The following is a 23,317-nucleotide window of genomic DNA, read 5'->3' as shown; positions in this document are numbered from 1 at the left end:
GCACTTACTTCCACACAAGACAAAGCAAATTTCACTACATCAACCCTTAATTTTAAATAATCATATAATTACCCAAAGTCTTACTCTGTCATTCTTCTTGCTCTGATGGACTACTTTAATTTCATTAGAGAATAAAACAATTACTGGTGCTGTTTGGGAACTTCAGACCAGAGAGCCAGCATGTACCATAATATAAAATCAATGTTTTAATACTTTTATATACACAGTGTTTCTAGAACTTAAGGTTTTATAAGACTATTAAGGAAGGTGGGAGAATTGCATATCCCTAGGGATTTCTTACCCAAGGTAATAAATGCCAAAAGTTATAGCTAGAAAGTTATTTATTTTTTTTAAAGTACAGGCTGTAATAATAGACTGACCTTCCTCATGATTTTGGTATTATAACCAAATACAGTTTAAAAATCACAATATTCCATTAAACTTTAAACATTGAAATTGACATTACCAAATCTTATATTAGCTTTCTCCCAATATGAACATATAGCTTACTCATGAATACTTAAGAAAATGGAAGATAAGTATTGGCATGGACTAATCAAATCCTTTAATAATCAACTGAATTTTCAAAGTGCACGCATCTCAATTTCCACTACAAGTGCTTGTTAAGCGTTCCGCATTTAAAATGCTTGACTAAACTATTTTAATACTAGGTATAAGGAAAAACATCAATTATTCCATAACAAAGAAACATGGGATGTCACTACTCAAATATAATTATCCAATTAAGTTTAATAACATGTAATTCCAACATTCTTGGAAAAGCATTTTCTCTGGTTAATCTGCAGGACAGCCCTCAAAACAATGGGGGAGGGGAGACAGAGAGACCAGCTAGAATCCTGGTCATACACAAGCCAGTTAGTTGCTGAAATAGAATCAACACAAACTCAACTGTTATCCACAAACTACACAAGGAAACATTTGAGACAGTTTTTATTAAATATACAAAAGCAAAATCAAGCAAGCAAGCTCTAAGAAGGCAGGACGACATAAGGGCTGTACATGGTGTACAGGTCTTTGGATGGTGGACAGCACCATTAAGGTTAACTTAGATTTCAAATCTAACAAACCATGAGCACAGATGGCTAACTATATTCTGTTTCCCTTAGTAGTTTTAAGATCTACCTAGTCATCAATTTATTATTTAAGACATTTTTCTTCTCCAGAATATAAGAACATGATAACCAAAGAAATTTAGGAAAGCACTGTACAATGAACGTTAACTTATTCATTCTTTTCCATGTCAAGATGTTCTCTACATCTTCCACAATGTGCATCAATGAAACTAAAGTAGGGTAAAACCTTCACTCCAATCCCCCAGATCACCTCAGGTGGTTAATACTATTTTCCAAAAACAAGCAGAACAAGCAGCAGAGTTGTTTACTCCTTTTAGACATTTAGCTTTAAAACCATTAATTTTAATCAAAGTAAAATTGTTCTAAGAAAGCTATTCAACACATCCGGAAACAGAACCCCATCTTCTCTCTTAGCATCGCCCCAGAGTATTAGTTCAGAACCATCTGCTAAGCTATAACACTAGTGCCAGAGACTCATTAGCTGCTGGTCTGACCAATGACTGGTTTGAACAAAAGAGCTTAAATTATTCGACATTACTATCTTTCCCCTTTGAAAAGAGTGTTGTTTTAAAATATTTCGGCTGTCAGAACTTCTGATTTCCAATTATACTGTACAACTGATTATTGAGAGATGCACATTTTAAATAAGTAACTTAGATGAAAACTTTTAAATAGATTATTTTAATGGGCTTGATGCTGCTATGCTATAGCCATACCTGAAATGAAAGCCCCCCCTCCTCCAGGGTGTAAGAGGAAATCCACAGAAGTCATTCTTAGTACCATGGCAATAATATTCCATGAACACTGTTCATAAATATATACAATTGGAGGAAAAGAGAAGTGTTGTATCAAGGAAAATAATTTGCTAGTTTCAAAGTGTATCTATATCTCATTTCCTTTCTACGCAATTATCTGAAATATTTTCAAAATATGTTGTTGATCTGCAGAGAAGATGAGAGCTATTAACCTAAGTGGTCCTCAAGCTGGAAAATACTGAACAGGCTTTAAAAGACACATACTACAAACTGCCATGCACTCTGCTGCTTTGTGTAAGACCATTACCTGGGTATCTAAACTTGACTGGTAGGTCTCGCAATTCATGGTGTAATCCATGAGGCTTCTCAAATGCTTCAGTAATACCTGGTATGTCTCAAAAGTGGATCATCTGGTCATTTCCTATCACTACCCCCTTCCCATGAAAAGTAATTCAAACTTCAAACAAATTAGCAGTTTATGTACAGCCTGTGACCCAACTCTCCTCTATCCTGGGATAGGGAGTGGGTACTATCAGTTAAATACTGTGAAAATCATCAAACATTATTAATAAAATTCAGATTCAGGCATTCAAGTTAAGTTTCTACCCCATACCTCCTTAACACTAATAGGACATGTTGGCATGATACAGTATTGTTACCAAGCAGAATAACTGCTAAACAGACTACATTTGTTACGTAAGATTTTTAATGCAGGAGAATCTGTACCAACAGCAAGGAGTTGCTGATACAGATAAAAACCACAGTGTGTTACACTAATGGTTTCAGAGAGTTGGAACGCTCTTAAAGATAAATCACACAATAGCAAAAGTAATTGTAACAAGGGAAAAAAGAATTCCTAAATAAACAGCTGTGGCTACACAGGGTGCAGTCTGACTAAAGCTGGAAAGGATTACAAAGCCAGGCTAACTACGTTTCAGCTGGGCATGCAGGAAAAATAGAAATATGGCTAGGGCCACCCAAACCAGATTAATGGGGGGAACAAAGCAAACTCAGAGCAAGGGAAAGAACAAGTGGGATACTGTCAAATGCAAATATTATATTTCTGCTTTCTCTTGGTGACTTAATTTCATTAAAACACTGGAAAAGGTAAAGATGAGTAGATATTATGAGAGCATCCAGGTACCAAATCACATGCCTAGGAACTAACAATCTACCACTGAGATGGGTGAACCTCAACTGTCAGTCATCTTTGAGGAATCAGCTAAGGACTACATATCTAATTTTTGAAGCATGAGAAGGTGGCTTCCACAAATTACAACCAGTAAACCTTGCATTAATCCTGGAGAGTATTGTGGAATACATTATTAAAGGTATGTTCATTTATAAAGGAAAGTGGTGTTTGCTGAGAGACAGCAAGGGCTCATGAAAATGCTTTGACAGGAATACAAAAGTAACTGCCCCAGGAAACCTATGTGAAGTACAGAAGACTTGGCCAAGTCTCTCATGATCAAAAGTTCTCGTGAACAAGAAAGAAAAATGAGTGCAAGGTGGTACAACTGGGTGGATTAGAAACTGAATTATTGCTTATACTCAGATCATGAGTCTTCAGTGCCTGGTAAGGGCTCAGTAAACAATTTACCACATGAACTGATGATCCCTCGAAGCGTGCTCCAGACTACAAAAGACAAGGTCTTTAAAGCGTCTCTCATTATGAAATGGTTGGACTCTCCTCACTCTTCTAGTTCTACATCCTCTTCTTCAACATATTCATCCTCATTACCCAATCTCAAAACAGTAACAGCCACTCTCCCAAAGGTGGAGAGGCATTTTTTTCACTAGTAGAGAATAAAACAGTACAGCATCTAATTCAAGGGGTACTTAGAGTAAGACTTCCACAAACACATCCATAAACTCCCTTGATCATTAATGTGGAATTTCTGCCTATGGTTTTCTTTCTTTGATCCTTGAAGAAACTTTGAACCACTTAAGACTATTTTCAATTGCCTTAACTTCCTCATCCCAAATAAAGCACAAGAATGCTTACGGAAACATGCAAGCCATAATTATTTTACCTGCCTTACAAGCAGCAGCAAAAAAACCAAACTTATAAGTCATTTTACCTTAAAATATGCTGTTTCAAAAAGGAAAAAAATATTTTAAACATTTTAAGTTTCACAATAATTGTTTTTAATTGGTAAGAAAAATGATGATGCTGTGCCATCAGTGTTTATGAATCTTGTCAAGTGACAAAAGAAGGTAATGTGCTTAACCATTTAAAAATCTTCCTTTTTAGATCCAAGCATGGTATTAAAAAAACAATGTAATACTCTACTATCTTTTTAAAAAATTGACAGTGATATGTCTTTATTTGGAATAAGCAAGTTTAAGAATAGCTATTTGTAATCTTTAAAACAATGCACTGAAAATAAGTCTTAATTTCAGAGTTTTATTGTATTGCACTAAAGGAACAGCAGGACGGTTATACAATGTTCTCTCTCATTCAGTTTTGAAAATCTAAAGTACTTGCAAACTCTTAAGAATATCTTTACCACCAGATTAGAGCACTAAGTATAATAACCAATTTCTTAATAAGTAATTTCTCACAAATTAAAACACATTTAAAATAGCTTTAAATGCATTCTTCACAAGTAAGTCAGCATATATTTTTGTATCATGTTCACTTATGCTTAAGAATTAAAGCAAGTATATTACTCTGGTGGAAATATGGGAAATCTCTCATTCATGCAATATACAGGGATAATATTTCAAGTCAAAGGGAAAAAAATCCCACTCATTTTTTTAATGCATCCATATATAATCACCTACATGATAGATGAGGAAACCCATGAAGTTTCCACAGGTCAGATATATATTTTCAATTCATCAGAAGCACCTGATATCTACAGCTAATTTATAATTAAATGGCATTTCAATAAAATCAAAATGAGCCCTACAACTTCTATAAACAAAAGCTTCCAATGGACTAAGGATAGTCAATAATTAATGCAGTCATTCAAGGGATTATGGCTGTTCCTTAAGGAGTGCAAGTTCAAACCTGTCAACACCAGAGGTATCATTTTATATTAATTTATACGTAATTCCATTTAAATTCTTTATCCGAGTATAACATATGAAAACAGTCTTTCCACAAGCAAAAAATGTGGAAACATTTAAAAAATAAGGAGTCATTTTTTAAAGTAACTGATCAGATTCCATAGGCTACTCTTGGAAACAGGATCTTGCTGGATAGAATCCCTTCATTTGGTGGCTTTTTGCATGCACTTAACTGGACCAGTTCTTCTGAGTGTTGTTCTAAGAGCTCACCAAAACATAGATCATGCTGAAAAGAAGAAAAAGGCTATTATTAACTCAAACATTCCTAATTATAAAAACTAAGAGCACCAAAAAGTTGAGTCTGCTTTATATAGCAAACTAGTTTGTGATATCACACCATCACAGAAAATGGAAAGACCGATGAATGACAAGTTCACAGTATGATTTTAATCTGCATTTATGGACTTTTGCCTAAGGTAGGATTGGCTCAGTGCATGTGCTGTAGTTGTCCCCTATTTCCTTTCCAATTTTAGCAAGTAGAACAGCACAGCTGAAAGCTTAATAGGGATCAGAGCTTAGAGAAGCAATCCAAACAGCACACTGCTCCACAGCTATGTCTAAGAATAGGAGTGAGCATCTCCAAGGGCTCACTTCATGCCAGGCCTTCTGTTAAGTCCTAGGAGGTAGGGTAGGTACCATTATCCCCATTTTACAGACAGGAATGATCAATCAAGGAACTTTCCCATTAGAGAAAGGCTCTAGGCAATAGCAGCAAGGTTAAAAAGGAAAAGGGGACCAACAAGCAAATAAAAAGCAATAACCATTTGATCCTACATGAAGGGCAAGGTGGGAGAGGCATGGTTCAAAAGCATGTGTGTCTAGACGGAAATACAAAGCAAGGAGGTGAGCAAACTTGATAGACTATTTATTTTTTGTTATCATTATTTAATTAATAGACTTTTTAAAAGAGCAGTGTTAGGTTTACAGAAAAATTGAGCTGCAAGTAAAGAGACCTCTCATGGACCTCCCGATCCCAGCACACAGACATACATACAGACACACAGTTTCCCTTATTACTGGCATCTTACATTAGTGTGGTATGCTTGTTACAACTGAACGAATATTGATACATCATTATTAACTAGAGTCCAGTGTTTACATTAAGGTTCACTGGCTGTTGTACATTCTACAGGTTTTGACAAACGTATATTTGCTTGGCAAACGTACCCACCCTTACAGTATCATACAGAATAGTTTCACTGCCCTAAAAATTATCTGTGCTCTGTCTATTCATCCCTCTCTCCCTGCTAACCCCTGGTGACCACTGATATTTTTACTGTCTCCATAGTGTTGCCTTTTCCAGAATATCATATATTTGGAATCAGACAATCTGTAGCCTTTTCAGACTGGCTTCTTTCACTTAGCAACATGCATTTAAGTTTCTTCCATGTATTTTCATGACTTGATAGATCATTTCTTTTAATCTCTGAATAATATTCCATTGTCTGGATGGACCACAGATTAAATATGTTTATCCATTACTATTGCTTTTTTTTTTCTGGCCCCGTTGCCTGGCATGTGGGATCTTAGTTCCCCGACCAGGGATCAAACCTGTGCTCCCTGCAGTGGAAGCGCAGGCTTAACCACTGGACTGCCAGGGAAGTCCCTACTATTGCTTTTAAAAGACAGACAATGGGCTTCATCGTAAGGGCTGGGCTCACAGAGGTTCACAGACAGCCTGGGAGGGGGCCCAATGGGTCAATGGTCTTGGTGCTCGGCCTGAGGACAGATGATGGAGACAGAGTGGACTTGTGGGCTCTCGCAATCTGGGTGATTGTTTCCATTCTCCTCCTGCCGACAGCTGGCTGTCCCTGGCTCTTCTCAGAAAGGCCTTTCGGGTGGGGGTGATACCCTACTCCATCGATAGGCCTGGGACTTAGTTTGCTGCTCTTATGGGGGCTCGTGGCTGATATGACCCCCAGACTGGGTGTCTGCCCTTCTCTTTCTCCTCAATCAAGGCACTGTGTTGGCTGGGCCTCCCGCCTGGATTCGTGTGTGTATGCATGTGTGTTGATAGACAATTTAAAACAAATGAATGATGTAGTGCCACCATCTCCTGGTGAACATTTTCCCACAACTCTACATCTCCAATTTTATCATTTATTCAAGCATTCATTTATTTTCCTTCTTTCAACAAATATGTTTTAAGTGCCTACTATATGCCAGCACTGTTCCAGACACTTATTATAGAAACTAAAAACTGAAAATTAACAGAAATTAAAAGGACACATGGAATTTCACTTTTCAGAACTTTTTCACTATCTTTGTTTCAGGTATGAACGTCTCTAGGTGTACTAACGGACACGTATTTTCACAAATATAACATCTAAAATCATAAAAATACATTTTCCATAAATTTAAGTCTAGCACTTCACCCTTTTCCATAATGGAAACTAGTATGATGTAAACAAGAAATAAGCAAGTTTTCAAGTAACAAAAAGGAGAGGGAAGAGAAACTTAATTACTGCCAAAATTTCATCTAATAAAACTAATTTTATTCATATTTTGACAATCAGGTAGAAATTCCTCTCCAGTTGAATATTTATCAATAAAAAATGGGAAAAATGTATTTATAAAGCTTAAAGAAAAATTATAACTCCACACTCGCCTGTGTCCATTTCCAGTTTTAATAAGCAGCCGTTTTCCTCCACCTACAGTACACCTAGAACAGTGCCTCTCAACCAGGGCTGATTTTGCCCCACAGAGGGCATCTGGCAAACATCTAGAGACATTTCTGGTTATTATGACTGGGGCGGGGGAAGCTACTGGCATCTAGTGGGCAGAGGCCAGGGATGCTGCTAAACATCCTACAATGCCCAGGACAGCTCCTCACAACAAAGATTTATCCTGCCCAAAATATCACAGTGCCAAGGTCAAGAAACCCTGACCTAGAGGAATGACGATATGAGTCCATCACTGTATGAAGGGAGGAAAATCAATAACTGTAGCATCGGGACTTCCCTGGTGGTCCAGTGGTTAAGAATCTGCCTTCCAATGCAGGGGATGCGGGTTCAATCCCTGGTGGGGGAACTAAGATCCCATATGCCTTGGGGCAACTAAGCCCGCGTGCGCCACAACTACTAAGCATGCGTGCCTCAAATAGAGAGACCGCTTGCCACAAACTACAGAGCCCTTGCACTTTGGAGCCCACGCACCACAGCTAGAGAGAAGCCCACGTGCCATAACGAAGATCCTGTGTGCCACAACTAAGACCCGATGCAGCCAAAAAATAAATAAATAATTAAAAAAATAAATAACTGCAGCATCCTATATGATAGAACTTTTCTTTCCTCCATCCCATTCGGATCATGCAAACCAGAAAATAAAATACAGTTTATGAAGAATGATAAAGAAAAAATTAAACATAATCTTGAGACAGACACTGAAGCCAAGCAGAAATTTTTTGCAAATGCACACAGCCATATCCTCTTGCTCTGCCATGGAGAATGAGGACTGTCCTTCACTGACTGTCTGAGACTTTGGAAGCAGCATCCCTGACCCAACTTTCTGCCTCTGACTGCACATCAGTTGGCTGCCTTGACAAGTACCAGTTTATTCAATGTGTGTGAATTTGCTGGTGTGCACTGTGCCGTTTTCAGTACCACCGTTCAAGACATGAGTTATTCTTCAAGTGGATTTTAAGGTGTTCAGACCATAATGCCTGCAAATGTTTCCGGCAGCAAAGTGAAATCATATTTTCGTTTTGTTTTTTAAACTTACCCATATAGGTAGTAAAAAAATGCTAGAAGATAAAAAGCTAATTTGCACCATCCTTCTTTCTGACAATATGCTAGAATATCTGCATTCATGATGGTTGTAGGGTCATAGAGTCCTGGTCCACTCATCACTGGTCTACTCATATACCTGTAATAAACACAGTTGATTAGCCACTCAGAATGGAAGCTAACCTTCAGGATGGAAAGGAGCATTCTTCTTCTCAAATAATATTTGTTACAATGAGAGGTGGTCCACATTGGGAAGCATACTTTTAGTTCTAGGTGGAGTTCTTTCCTTTTATCATCTTAATTTTAAAACTGGAGCCCCTACAGAGAACAAGGTGGTTAAACAAGTCATATCTGGTCTCCTCTACACTTCCAGAAATCCAAGATTAAGAATAACTGTAAAAAGGAAATACAATTTTTTCTTTCAACTTTTTATTTTAACATAAAGAACACTTCACCAAGATATTCCAAATGTTCACATTTACCACACAGCTTTGTCCTTCTCTTTTCTGTTCTCTCTCTAAATACACGTACATTTTTTTCTGAGCCATTTCAGAGCCAGTTACAGATGTGAAACCACTTTACTCCTAAATACTTCTTCCATATGTATTTCCTAAAATCAAGGGCAATGAGATTTTGACATGCCTATCTAAAACAAAACACTCTAATGCTATATAGATCAGATATAACATTTAGAAGTTATGAAATATGAATCTTTTATAAATAACCAAATTTAAAGTCATAAAGTAAACATGGAGAAAGAAGTTAGACACACACTGTACAATCTGATTTATATGAAGTTCAAAGATGGACAAAACTAATCTAAGCTGCAAGAGATCACTGGTTCTCCTATGAAAGTACAGGGCTAACTGATTGGAATGGGACACAAGGGACTCTTCTGGGGGCTGGAAGTGCTGTATATCTTGATCTGGGTGGTAGTTTCACAAGTGTATCCATATGTAAAAATCCACTGAGCTGTACACTTTAGACGTGCACACATTATCGTATGTAAGTTATACCTCACTTTTAAAAAAAACCCTTTAAAGAATAATAACATAAGCTCCATAAGAGGTATTAACACAGTTATTTGTGCATCCATGTGGTTTTAAAAATAAATGCTAACTAATTTCGTTTAGGTGACTAGCATGTAAGATAACCATATCAACCATAGTATAATTAAAATTTAATTAGGAAAAGTATTAGAAGTGTATCTAAATATTACCTCCAAATATGATATGCCAAGAGGGGCATATTGAGACCCAGTGTAAGCCACTCTGCTGCACAAAGAAACATGACACAGAAGAAAGCATGGATGAGGTACTCTGGAAGGACAAGCTGGAAGAAAAACACAAGCCAGTTATCAAAATGCCTTGGCATTAAGTCAACTGCTAATTTGGAAAGCAGGTGGCAACTAAGTTTCAATAATGAAAAATCACTGTTTTCCTAGAATCAGAAATGAAAGATGCTACTGAGTTTTATTTCCATATTAAGCTTTTGAACAAAAGCAGGATTATATGCCAACTGACCAGAGGATATAGCTTGCACTAAAAGAATAAGATATAACTTAAAATTTAAAACCCAAACTTTTAGAGCCACAGGTTAAATTATACAAAGTTACCACCCAGATTGTTCAAACACAGTTATTTGCTAATCACTCAGAATATTTTTTCTTTCCACCATTCAAGAATGATGAAAATACAAAAATGAAATATCTGATCACATGCAACATGATATAAAAAAATCCACAAAAACAAAACTCCCCTTTAGAAGTTTACACATTAGTGTTTTTAAGCCTTTAAACAGAAACCAGGGATGTTACATATACAATATTTAGCAAACCACATCACATTACCACAAAAGTAATTTTTCAATGGAAAGCCAACAGCCAATAATCTCAGCACAGTCGGGGGGAAAGAACATTAATACGCACAGATGCAAACGATGTGCTTTCTGCAATGTAGGAGGGAAAAGACTAAGATCTGAACCATGAAATTGGAATTCTCCCGGTTCCTGAGCTCCCATTCCTACAAGGCCTTCCTATTTCTTTCAGCCTGCTTTCTCCAATGAAGGGCTACAAACACAGCAGACCAGTAAGAGCTCAGAACTCAAAATGCATCTTTTGATAGCAGGTAGTATTAAGTGAGGAAAAATTAGTTCAAGCAAAATGCTTTTTATAAAATGACCAAGAGTTCATGCTTTACTTTAAATTATCTTTCTCATCCTACAGATTTCAGCCTAATGACTCTGTTAAACATAAATACCAAAACCTTTCATTTCAAGTTTCAGCCAAAGAGCTTCCTACAAGTCACAGCTGCAAAGCCAGTTTCTCAAATGTGCTGCACTGTCCCATCAGATCTTTCCTGAGGGGAGACTATAGCTGTAGAAATAATATATTACTTATTCAAGTCCATTTTCTAGTACTCCCAAATTACTTTTCCCATTCAAAGCTGTAAAGCAAAGTTTTTAATTAATACTATTTTAAATAAAATTCCAGTAAAACCAATTAATCTATACCACTAACCAGATATTTTCTACAAATTTAAGTAATATAATAACAAGATAAACTCTGCACATATATATAAACATGTAAATAACATGGACCATTAAGTCAGCATTTAATTAAGATCAAAGTTAAACATCTGCAAGAAAATATCCATAGGAAAATCTTTGGAACACAAAGACTACAAGCAGGACAAACCAAGAAAAATATATACTACATTTTATTAGGAGTTCCACTAAAGCTGCTGTTTATAATACTAGTTTAAATTACAAGAGTTTTCTTTAAAATATAATGAGTCTATTTTGGCCCTCTAAAACCAAGTGATCTAACAATACAAATCATCATCCAAGTTTTCCAGACTAGGGTATGGGGAGAAAATGATTTTGAAAGCTTGATCCCTACTGCTCTTAAACAATATTCTTTAATAAGAGTGATAATAAAGATAATCTGCAACTCTACAAGTCTTTTGTTTTGTCTTGTTTTGTTTTGTTTTTGCGGTACGGGGGCCCCTCAGTGCCGTGGCCTCTCCCGTTGCAGAGCACAGGCTCCGGACGCGCGGGCCCAGCCGCTCCACGGCATATGGGATCTTCCCGGACCGGGGCACGAACCAGCGTCCCCTGCATCGGCAGGCGGACTCCCAACCACTGCGCCACCAGGGAAGCCCTCTACCAGTTTTAATATGAAACAAATGCCACACTCCCTCCCTTCTCAGCAAAACAGTCCAGATACTCTTACTATGCATCTCTCATGAAGACCAGTCCTCTTCAATCATTCTTTAATGATGAAATTTCCCCATTAGTGGCACAAAATGATTCCATTTAGGAACCCACATTTACACAAAAACTAGTATCCATAAATACCACATGCAAATATGGCTGAAATGATAGTACTTAAACATGCAAATCATAATATTCTGTAGTTAAGGTTCACATTTTTAAATATAATGGTATTTGTCTTCCCCCATACTTTGGCAGAATTGTCAAAACAAATTTTCAATAGGGAAAACTGTCAGATGCACTGCTATTAAGCCAATTATCGGCACCCTATCCAAAACACAGCTTGTGCTGGTGTAGAAACTTCCTTCCAATCCACTGCAGCATTAGGATGTCCCAAGCACAAAGTGAGAATTTCTTTCCATTAAAAAAAAGCCAAAAATCACACTCTATATTTTAAAATGAAATTAGTCCCTCTTAAGTTTATGGTAAATTAGGAAAATACAAGAATCTAAACCTAAAAAAATCAGGCTGTCTGGGTTTGAATTCTGACTCTATGTTAGCTGTGTGACCCTGGGCAAAGTGCCTGAACCTCACTAAGCCTCAGTTTACTCTCCTATTCGTTAGTATAATATACTCACCTCTTAGGATTGTCATGAAAACTGAATGAAAAAACCCAGGTAAAGATGCTTAGCACAGAGCCTGGCACCCAGGAAAGCCCTCATCTGATTTCAGCTATTATCATCTTCATCATCATTTGGTTATTTGAAGTAATGAAAAGCCAAAGAAGATAGAATACTATTAATACATAGCCATCAAAAGGAGAAATTTCAGTTTCTTAATTTCTTGGTAACAATTAGTTTAAACAGTAAGTTAAGATGTTTTACAATGAACATTATTACTTCCCAGTGAAAAAGCCGATTCAGCTCACATTTTGCTTCATAAGAGTAGAGAAACAGCAAGTTAATACTTTTAATTGTACCTACATCAAGTCTTACTGTAGCAGTTCTTTAAAGACAAACCAGGAATCTATTCCATCATGGCTATTTATCTAGGAAACAATGATAAAAGTAGCAAACCAACTTTATAGACCCTTTCTAAATAAAATCCCTCTAGCATGCTAGGGCTTTACAATTTTACACAGCTAAAGTCTGTACATGTTTTCATCTTCATTAAGTAATGTTTAAAGATGAATTATTACATTCTATTTCCTGAAGACATACTCACTGCCTTCTTACAAAAAACCTTTCAGTTTCTGACCAGTTAGGCAAAAATCAAACCTACAGGCTAAAGGAGAATCTTCCTGTAAACTAAATGAAGTCAAATATATATATAAAACCCCTAAGCACAATGGGGCCACATTATAACTAAATCCAGAAGAGCTCAGAACTTAGTGTTAGACAGGTCTGCTTTAGAAACTTAGAGTGGATATATACTAGAAATAACTATGTAGACATTTGTATACAAATTGTTATCCACAAAATTCTGACAGCATGAATCCAAAGGTAAGCCTTACTGCAAAATTCCAGAGCCTGAGAACAGAGCTATCCACCTAAAAGGCTCTAAATAAACAGCTGCTGAAAGAATAAATAAATTCCAGAATAGACAAAACCAAAGATAAAAATAGATATGGTACTAAAGACTCCACCTACAGACTACCTCAGAGTAAGTTACCACAAAAGAATAATCTCACCTATTAAAGTCATTTCATGTTAACCAACTTTCAAACACTGCACCTAATAATTTAATATCGAAGTGCCTATGGCTATAACATTTTTTTAAATGCATGAGCATTTAACAGCTTTCCCTACTTGACTGGGCCAGCAAGCAAACATTTGCATAAAATATGAAATTTCATGAAATCATAAACCTCAACAGGCATATGAACAAGCACACTGAACAGAACAGTTTACAAATACAAATGCCCTAACCCTCCCCATGAAATGAATGTAGCATTAAAACATTAAACTAAAAAGAAGTACACACCTTTAATGCAATTTTGACTCTTTTAATCTTTTTGACCTTTTCAACTGTCTTTGGCCGACAATGTAAAAAGCAGATTGGAAGAATGTTAGTATGACAGCTGACACGATCACCAGCAGATTAATAATAGAATAGTCAAGCAGGACAGGAAAAAGAATATTTTTTAAAATTCTGCCTACTTCAAAAAGTACAAATTTATCATGCTACTGAGAATATTGGCCATTTTCAAATTATATCAAGTTAAAAGCAAAAACAGTTTAAAAATCTAGAGAAATAGCCTATATTATAACTTACAGGATTCAGGGTATTACACTGGTCTATAGGATTCTTGTAATCAGTCTTCAGCTCATCAAATGCTATAATCTAAAATAAAAATAAAATAGTTAGGATCTCTCACTTTAATAAAAAGCAGCAATAAACCTGCCCCATCAAACAATAACTGAATAAAGTTAATAGGACAAAAGCACAGGTGTAGCAACTTTATACGTACCAGTTTACAGTAAGCTCAATATATGGTAATTAATAAATAACTAGAATCACATTCAAAGAACTGAAAACACTTGTATATTGTTATCATTAAAATGATCTGATATCACTGTGATAAATACCTTCAATTCTCAATTTTTTCACTGCCTCCACTAAAGTTATTTTCTCTGCTTGAAATAGTCTTTCCCCCAGCCGTAACTACAGAAGCTCCTCTTTATCCTAAACAAACATTCTTCCTATGTCAACTCCTCCCTGTAGGTCTCCCTAACTCCCTTGGGCAGAAATAATTGCACGCCTTTCTAATCTCCACATAGAACAAGGCTTTATAACGCTATCAGGCTGGCATTTCTCATACTGGAGGAGAGGATTTAAGTTCAGGTTTGTGTCCCCCCACTAGACTGTGTGCCCCTCAGGGTGAAGTGTTTTTAATCATCTGTGCATGTCCCTCCCTTGTCACAGTGTTCAGCGGGACACTAGAAATGGACTTGTATGCTTCAATTTGTTCCCATTTGTACCTAAACACATACATTTAATGGTCCTGCTTCGATTTGGAAATTCAAGAAATAGCCTCAGAATAGAGGAACACTAAGAGAATATTAAACTTCACAGCCAGGACCACCGCATACAGTACTGCAGTTTCTGCACAGAACAAAAGGCCAGGTGAGGGCACAATGCCACACACGCTTCTGCTGCCAAGCACCCTGGCATGGGCTCTGCACCAGGGGCTATTCAGGAGGGAGGACTTTTCTAATCCTCTGCCTCAAGAGGCATCTTATTCTAATTCACCTTAAGGCACCACAGGCAAGAGCAGGCCTGTTTAAGGGCACTGCAAAAATGATCAATCTGACCTCCTTTCATGTCCTCTGTATATTCCTACCACATGCAGGTCCTTTCATTTGATCACCAAACTAAAGACTGAAGAAGGGTAAAGCCCAGGTAAGGCCAGCTTCTCATGGTGTGATGAGTGAAACAGTTATAAATATGATAAGGGAAGAAAGATCTCATCCACTTAAAATGCATTGCAAGGACTTTCCTGGCGGTCCAGGGGTTAAGACTCCATGCTTCCACTGCAGGGGACACAGTTCCATCCCTGGTCGGAGAACTAAGATCCCACATGCCGTGTGGCGTGGCCAATAAATAATAAACAAATAAAATGCATGGCAAGAGTAAATCAACTATACTTTAATATAAGTAAATAAATAAAAATTTTATATCATACCATCAAAAAAAACAGCAAGAATCAAGAATGTTTCTGTCCACACTCTGAGAAGAAATGTGGCTTTAACATTTAAGGTCACTGAACACAGAACTTCAAAGTCAAAATGCACTAAAAATCAAATAGGGGTGACACACCACTTTGTGTCAAAGTAAGAAGCCAAACGCCCCAAATTTATGGGGGAGCTATTTTAGTTGCTGCCACCAGTCGCCCAGGGGACAAAGAATTTAATCTGCCCTTGCTCTGGTGGTCTAGGACTAGTATTTTTATATGTGAGACAGTGCTACTCAATATTACCAGTAATCACTGAAGTCATATATTTCTAGCTTTTAATATACTGGCTTACCCTGTTAAAATTGTTAGCTTCATAAAAAGATGAGTTTTTTAATTTCTAGAATTTTATAAAATTACCAACCTGGCCTAATAAAAATTTTAATGAAAGTAGAAATAGAAGGAAAATAATTAAACATTAAAATGTAAGCTCCATGAGAGCAAAGATTTTTCCTCTGTTCACTGCTATGTCGCAGGGCTTAAAATACTGCCTGGCACCTATATAAGTGTTCAATCAATATTTACTGAATGGGACTACCCCGGTGGTCCAGTGGTTAAGAATCCGCCTTCCAATGCAGGGGATACGGGTTCGATCCCTGGTCAGAGAACTAAGATCCCATGTGCCCCGGGCTTCAACTACTGAGCCTGCATGCTCTGGAGCCCATGTGCCACAACTACTGAGCCCGCAAGCTTCAATGAAAGACCCCGCAAGCCGAAACCAAGATCCCGCCTGCCGCAACTAAGACCTGATGCAGCCAAATAAATATTAAAAGCAAATATTTACTGAATGAAAGGGGGGAAAAAGGAAAAACTAGTCCTACGCTTAAAAAAAAAGTACAGAACTCGCCAAAAGGCATTTTCCTTTGCTAATGACCCCTAACACATATAAATGTTAAAAATATAAATGTACAAATAGAAGATACTAATTTCTGATTATTTATGGATATAATCAGTCAATTACCTGACATTAGCTGTGATACATTCCCAATGCATTTTAGTAATAACATTTAAGACAAGGACTGTGATCGCAAATACAATTACTTCCCTATAACAAGATCCAATTTACTAGCAGAGTACAAAACTTGTGTTTTAACTTTTTTCCCACTGCACCGTTTCTTCAGGTGATTTCAAAGGATCTTTTAATGCGTATGTTGCTGAATGGGTTTCTGTTTGAGTGCTATAAGCTAGAGTTGTCAAAACTCTTCTGAAAAGATTCTTAAACTAGTGGTTTTCAAATCTTCTGTGACTGTGGGTCTGGACAAGGACATTCACAAAGTTTTCCAAAAAAGTGCAAAAACAAAACAAACAAAAATCCCTAAAGATAGCAAACTACACAATTCAGGATACCTTCAAATTCGATGCACATCTTTGCGGAATGACTTCTGCATTTTTAGCTTTCAAACAAACCTATGCTCCCAACTCTATTCTCCAAAAAGCATCAATCACATGATTTAGAACTAAACTGACAGACGTAACCATCAGCATAAAAAAATCCTCCGTACAACAATTAACATAAACTGGATTTTCTGAATTTATACTTGAAATTTCCAGATGCGTCTTCTGACAGATACTTAAAATGACCTAAGAAAATAAACTGGGGACCTCCCTGGTGGGGCAGTGGTTAAGAATCCACCTGCCTAATGCAGGAGACACTGGTTCAAGCCCTGGTCTGGGAATATCCCAGATGTTGTGGAGCAACTAAGCCTGTGCTCCATGACTACTGAGCCCATGTGCCTAGAACCCATGCTCTGCAACGAGAAGCCACCGTAATGAGAAGCCTGCGCACCACAACGGAGAGTAGCCCCCGCTCGCTGCAACTAGAGAAAGCCTGCGTGCAGCAACAAAGACCCAATGAAGCCAAAAATAAATTATTTTTAAAAAATTAAAAATAAAAAAAGAAAAGTTAAAAAAAAGAAACTGAAGGTTACATAGTTAACAGAAAAATTAAAACTATATCTTTATTTAAAATTTTCTATTTTTTTCCCAAAGGATGCACAATCCTCTGAACTACTAGAAATCCCTAAGGGTATAAGCTCTCCACTAATCTGTGGAGTACAAACAAATTTTTAATTCTGTAACAGGACTTAAAATCATCTACTTCACCCAAACACATATTCATTTAAATTACCCAAATACATATTGATTTAAATTACCCATTTTTTTCTTTAAAGTGCAGTTCAGGTTTTCTTAGCAAAACACAATCTAGTTCAAAATGTAAGCCATTCACAGCTCTCTTCTAAGAATCCTCATCAGCTCAGAAAACAGAGTGCCCATCAAGCAGGAAGTGATTAAATCCTCATCTACAAATGGCAGGGAACCACACATTTCAGTTTCATCAGAGGCTTACTAAGGCAGAGCTAGTTTGCATCCCAAATTATCTTTACTTATTGTCTTTACTCCACCAAAGAAGAGCCCAAAATGCTCTTCAAGTTATGGGTTCTTACTGACAAAGCATTCTGAGGGAGCAGCCTACATAAGCATTCCCCCACTACACAAGCAGTTGGGTTTCAAATAATTATAAATGTAATTACACTCCTTAGCAAAAGGGAATGGATTTGAGATTTTTTTTTTTTTTTTCCACAAGACACTGCTACCACGTATGTTCCATAACAAATCCCTGCTATGGGCATGATGAAACCTGACTGAAAATTTACATGAGAGTGAACATACCCAATCATTCAAACTAAGACCAATATTCCAGAAGGTACTAGAATATGGAGGGCAGAGCAAAAATAAGATAAATTTTTAATGAATGCTGATGTCCAAAAGGCTGCTTCTAATTTTGTGTTAGAGAAACAGGAATCCTTTAAAATCTCTTGTATTTCACAGGGAACTTAACTTGTTCCTTACAGGGTCCAGTAAGGATGTGCTTCTGTCCTGCAACATGATGTGAGTAAAAGAGAAAAAAAAAAAAATTATCCTAGAGAAGCGTAAGGTTTCTGAGCATTTTCAAAATCGAATTAAAACCACCTCTACTAAATCAAGCTACTCCGAACACAGAGGTGGCTAGGAAGTCTCTCGAGAAACCTGTCGGTCAAAGTATGATTTAGGGGGAAAGTTCGGAGATAACGGTCAACAAAGTAATCAATTCAACCGGCATCAAAGTTCACCAGGAGACAATGCCGGGGGCGGGGGCGGTGATTCTACCTGAAGAGCACCCAACAAGTGCCTGAAAAGTACAGCTGGAAATTTATCTCAAGTAGGTTATAACTACCTCATTTGGGCCACACTCCTGTGGACACCAGAAAACAAAGGCAATCTGCATTAAATAATATTTCGGCAAACTTCATTCCGGGTCAGCACGTAGCACGCCCCTCTGCGCCCTTGACATCCTCCCGAGGGACGAGGGAACGCGGGGATGCGGCGCCGGCCAGCGAAGCGCTGTCCCGCAGGGCCCGCTAGGACCGCGGCCGCCCCACCCGGCGAGGGAGGAGTAGCAGCGCGCGCGGCCTGCGCCGGGACACAGCGGGCGCAGCCAGCCAGCCGCCGGACGCCTCGGCTCCTCCTGGACCTGCAGCCCCCGGTTCGCGGACCGAGGGCGCGCAGGGCCCTGGCCGCGCGGCCGGCACCGCCCCGGCCTGGCCCCATTCCCAGGCGTGCGGACCTCCGAGGGCCGTGGCCGCCCAGACCACGGGCCCGGGGCGAAAAGAGGCTGCGCCGCCACCTCGCCCTTCTATCCCAGGCCCCGGCTACTCACATGCCAAATGGCGAAGAAAATGAGTGCGGCGGTGAGCAGCAGCGCCAGCATGTAGCAGAAGGCCGCGAACGTGAACGCCATGGCCGGGGAGGAGGAGCAGGGAGCAGCGCCGGTGCCAGCGGAGAAAGGCGGCGCAGGGCCCTCTGGGTAAAACCATTCACTTCCCGCGACCACAACCCACACCTCCGCAGCTGCCGCCGCGGGGGCGCCAGCCCTCCCAGCACGCCTGCGCACCAGCCCGGGTGCAAGGCGCCCTCCGGTGGCCGGAGTCCGCCATGCACTTGTATTGTCTGCATAGAGGATTAATTTATCTTGCCTACTTCGCTCCTTTATTCTTTGAACAAATATTCATTGACTGAGTGCCAGTATGTTCCAGGTTTTTGTGCTTCTCCTTTGAGATACAAAGGTGAGTAAAATAGTACTAGCACGGAAAGAAGTTAGTATAGTGCTGGAAATGAATACGTAAATAAATCATTACAGCATTATTACCCTGTTAACGGAAGTCTGCAGCATGTTATGACAGGTCAGAGCAGGGCGCCGAGCCCACCCTGGGGCGTTCAGGGAAGGATTCCTGGAATAGATGTTTTGTTTTTGTTTTTGTTTTTTTGCGATACGCGGGCCTCTCACTGCTGTGGCTTCTCCCGTTGCGGAGCACAGGCTCCAGACGCACAGGCTCAACGGCCATGGCTCAGGGGCCCAGCCGCTCCGCGGCATGTGGGATCTTCCCGGACCAGGGCACGAACCCGTGTCCCCTGCATCGGCAGGCAGACTCTCAACCACTGCTCCACCAGGGAAGCCCTGGAATAGATGTTTTCTAAACTGAGGCTTACATGAGTAGAAGTTGTCCAGGCAAAGAGACGGTAGGATCAGCCGTCCAGTCAGAAGGTTCAACGTGAGCAAAGGCACAGAGATGAAAGAAAGAAAAAAATTTCGTTGTCTTAGGTGAAACCACCTAAACAGTTCTAAATTAGTGGACAAGACAGTGCTGAGAGTTAGGGGTCATCAAGGGTTTAGATCATAGAGGGCCTTATATGCCTGGTAAAGGAGCTCAGACTTCATATCCCATAAGCCCATGTTTTTCTATCTCTTTTGCCCACCACACACAATTAGACTTTTTCATTGCAACACAGCAGAACATCATACACAAGTGGAATTATAGAGACATGGACATCTGGATACAGAGACAAAGAAATACATATATAACAAACAAAAATTTCACAAAACTAAATATCCACGAGTACTTGCCCTTCTATTCTTTTTTGCTGTCTTGTTTCTGGAGGGTTTTTTTGTTTGTTTCTTTTCTTTTATTCTTAGGTGGTTTTTATTTGTTTTTTTAACATCTTTATTGGAGTATAATTGCTTTACAATGGGGTGTTAGTTTCTGCTGTATAACAAAGTGTATCAGCTATACATATACATATATCCCCATATCTCCTCCCTCTTGCATCTCCCTCCGACCCTCCCTATCCCACCCCTGTAGGTGGACACAAAGCACCAAGCTGATCTCCCTGTGCTATGCTGCTGCTTCCCACTAGCTATCTGTTTTACATTTGGTAGTGTATATATGTGCATGCCGCTCTCTCACTTGGTCCCAGCTTCCCCTTCCCCCTCCGGGTGTCCTAAAATCCATGCTCTACATCAGTGTTGTTATTCCTGTTCTGACTCTAGGTTCTTCAGAAACTTTTTTTTTCTTCTTAGATTCCATATATATGTGTTAGCATACGGTATTTGTTTTTCTCTTTCTGACTTACTTCACTCTGTAAGACAGACTCTATGTCCATCCACGTCACTACAAATAACTCAATTTCATTTCTTTTTATGGCTGAGTAATAGTCCATTGTATATATGTGCCACATCTTATTGATCCATTCATCTGTCGATGGACACTTAGGTTGCTTCCATGTCCTGGCTATTGTAAACAGAGCTTCAATGAACATTGTGGTACATGACTCTTTTTGATTTATGGTTTTCTCAGGGTATATGCCCAGTAGTGGGATTGCTGGATCATATGGTAGTTCTATTTTTAGTTTCTTGAGGAACCTCCATACTGTTCTCCATAGTGGCTGTATCAATTTACATTCCCACCAGCAGTGCAAGATGGTTCCCTTTTCTCCACACCCTCTCCAGCATTTCTTGTTTGTAGATCTTTTGATGATGGCCATTCTGACTGGTGTGAGGTGATACCTCACTGTAGTTTTGATTTGCATTTCTCTAATGATTAGTGATGTTCAGCATCCTTTTATGTGTTTGTTGGCCATCTGTATATCTTTTTTGGAGAAATGTCTATTTAGGTCTTCTGCCCATTTTTGGATTGGGTTGTTTGGTTTTTTGATATTGAGCTGCATGAGCTGCTTGTATATTTTGGAGATTAATCCTTTGTCAGTTGCTTCATTTGCAAACATTTTCTCCCATTCTGAGAGTTGCCTTTTCGTCTTGTTTATGTTTGCTTTGCTGGGCAAAAGCTTTTAAGTTTCATTAGGTCCCATTTGTTTATTTTTGCTTTTATTTCCATTTCTCTAGGAGGTGGGTCAAAAAGGATCTTGCTGTGCTTTATGTCATAGAGTGTTCTGCCTATGTTTTCCTCTAAGAGTTTTATAGTGTCTGGCCTTAAATTCTGTCTTTAATCCATTTTGAGTTTATTTTTGTGTATGGTGTTAGGGAGTGTTCTAATTTCATTCTGTTACATGTAGCTGTCCAGTTTTCCCAGCACCACTTATTGAAGAGGCTGTCTTTTCTCCATTGTATATTTGCCTTCTTTATCAAAGATAAAATGACCATATGTGCATGGGTTTATCTCTGGGCTTTCTATCCTGTTCCATTGATCTATATTTCTGTTTTGGGGCTAGTATCATACTGTCTTGATTACTGTAGCTTTGCAGTATTGTCTGAAGTGAGGGAGCCTGATTCCTCCAGTCCATTTTCCTTTCTCAAGATTGCTTTGGCTATTCGGGGTCTTTTGTGTTTCCATACAAATTGTGAAAATTTTTGTTCTAGTTCTGTGAAAAATGCCATTGGTACTTTGATACGGATTGCATTGAATCTGTAGATTGCTTTGGGTAGTATAGTCATTTTCACAATATTGATTCTTCCAATCCAAGAACATGATATATCTCTCCATCTGTTCATATCATCTTTAATTTCTTTCATCAGTGTCTTAAAGTTTTCTGCATACAGGTCTTTTGTTTCCTTAGGTAGGTTTATTCCTAGGTACTTTATTCTTTCGGTTGCAGTGGTAAATGGGAGTGTTTCCTTAATTTCTGTTTCAGATTTTTCATTATTAGTGTATAGGAATGCAAGAGATTTCTGTGCATTAATTTTTTATCCTGCTACTTTACAAAATTCATTGATTATCTCTAGTAGTTTTCTGGTAGCATCTTTAGGATTCTCTATGTATAGTATCATGTCATCTGCAAACAGTGACAGCTTTACTTCTTCTTTTCCAATTTGGATTCCTTTTTCTTCTCTGATTGCTGTGTCTAAAACTTCCAAAACTATGTTTAATAATAGTGGTGAGAGTGGACAACCTTGTCTTGTTCCTGATCTTAGTGGAAATGGTTTCCATTTTCACCATTGAGAACGATGTTGGCTGTGGGTTTGTCATATATGGCCTTTATTATGTTGAGGTAAGTTCCCTCTATGCCTACTTTCTGGAGGGTTTTTATCATAAATGGGTGTTGAATTTTGTCAAAAGCTTTCTCTGCATCTGCTGAGATGATCATATGGTTTTTCTCCTTCAGTTTGTTAATGTGGTGTATCACATTGATTGATTTGTGTATATTGAGGAATCCTTGCATTCCTGGGATAAACCTCACTTGATCATGGTGTATGATCCTTTTAATGTGCTGTTGGATTCTGTTTGCTAGTATTTTGTTGAGGATTTTTGCATCTATATTCATCAGTGATACAGTGAAACTGGTAGTTTTCTTTCTTTGTGACATCTTTGTCTGGTTTTGGTATCAGGGTGATTGTGGCCTCGTAGAATGAGTTTGGGAGTGTTCCTCCCTCTGCTATATTTTGGAAGAGTT

At 38.5% G+C, this 23,317-nt stretch overlaps 1 protein-coding gene across 1 annotated transcript; it reads right to left on the bottom strand.

Moving 5' to 3' along the window:
• Positions 1-934: 934 nt before the first annotated feature.
• On the bottom strand, positions 935-19,481 carry CNIH1 (cornichon family member 1). The gene is made up of 5 exons (XM_019923846.2): positions 19,293-19,481; positions 14,137-14,205; positions 9,869-9,981; positions 8,645-8,788; positions 935-5,150 (listed from the first exon to the last, which is right to left on the bottom strand). The coding sequence occupies exons 1-5, from the start codon at positions 19,371-19,373 to the stop codon at positions 5,123-5,125; spliced, it is 435 nt and encodes a 144-aa protein (XP_019779405.1). The 5' UTR covers positions 19,374-19,481; the 3' UTR covers positions 935-5,122.
• Positions 19,482-23,317: the final 3,836 nt, after the last annotated feature.

Source organism: Tursiops truncatus, chromosome 2, assembly GCF_011762595.2.
Source record: "Tursiops truncatus isolate mTurTru1 chromosome 2, mTurTru1.mat.Y, whole genome shotgun sequence".
Taxonomy (NCBI): domain Eukaryota; kingdom Metazoa; phylum Chordata; class Mammalia; order Artiodactyla; family Delphinidae; genus Tursiops; species Tursiops truncatus.
This window is presented reverse-complemented; position numbering and strand designations above follow the sequence as displayed.

Coding starts and splice junctions, on each gene's coding strand:
- CNIH1 (XM_019923846.2), bottom strand. CDS start 19,373: ATGGCGTTCACGTTCGCGGCCTTCTGCTACATGCTGGCGCTGCTGCTC. Junction 8,789..9,868: donor TTGGCATATCATATTTGGAG/GTAATATTTAGA, acceptor TGTTTATTACAG/GTATATGAGTAGACCAGTGA. Junction 5,151..8,644: donor TTTTTTTACTACCTATATGG/GTAAGTTTAAAA, acceptor TCTTCTTTTCAG/CATGATCTATGTTTTGGTGA.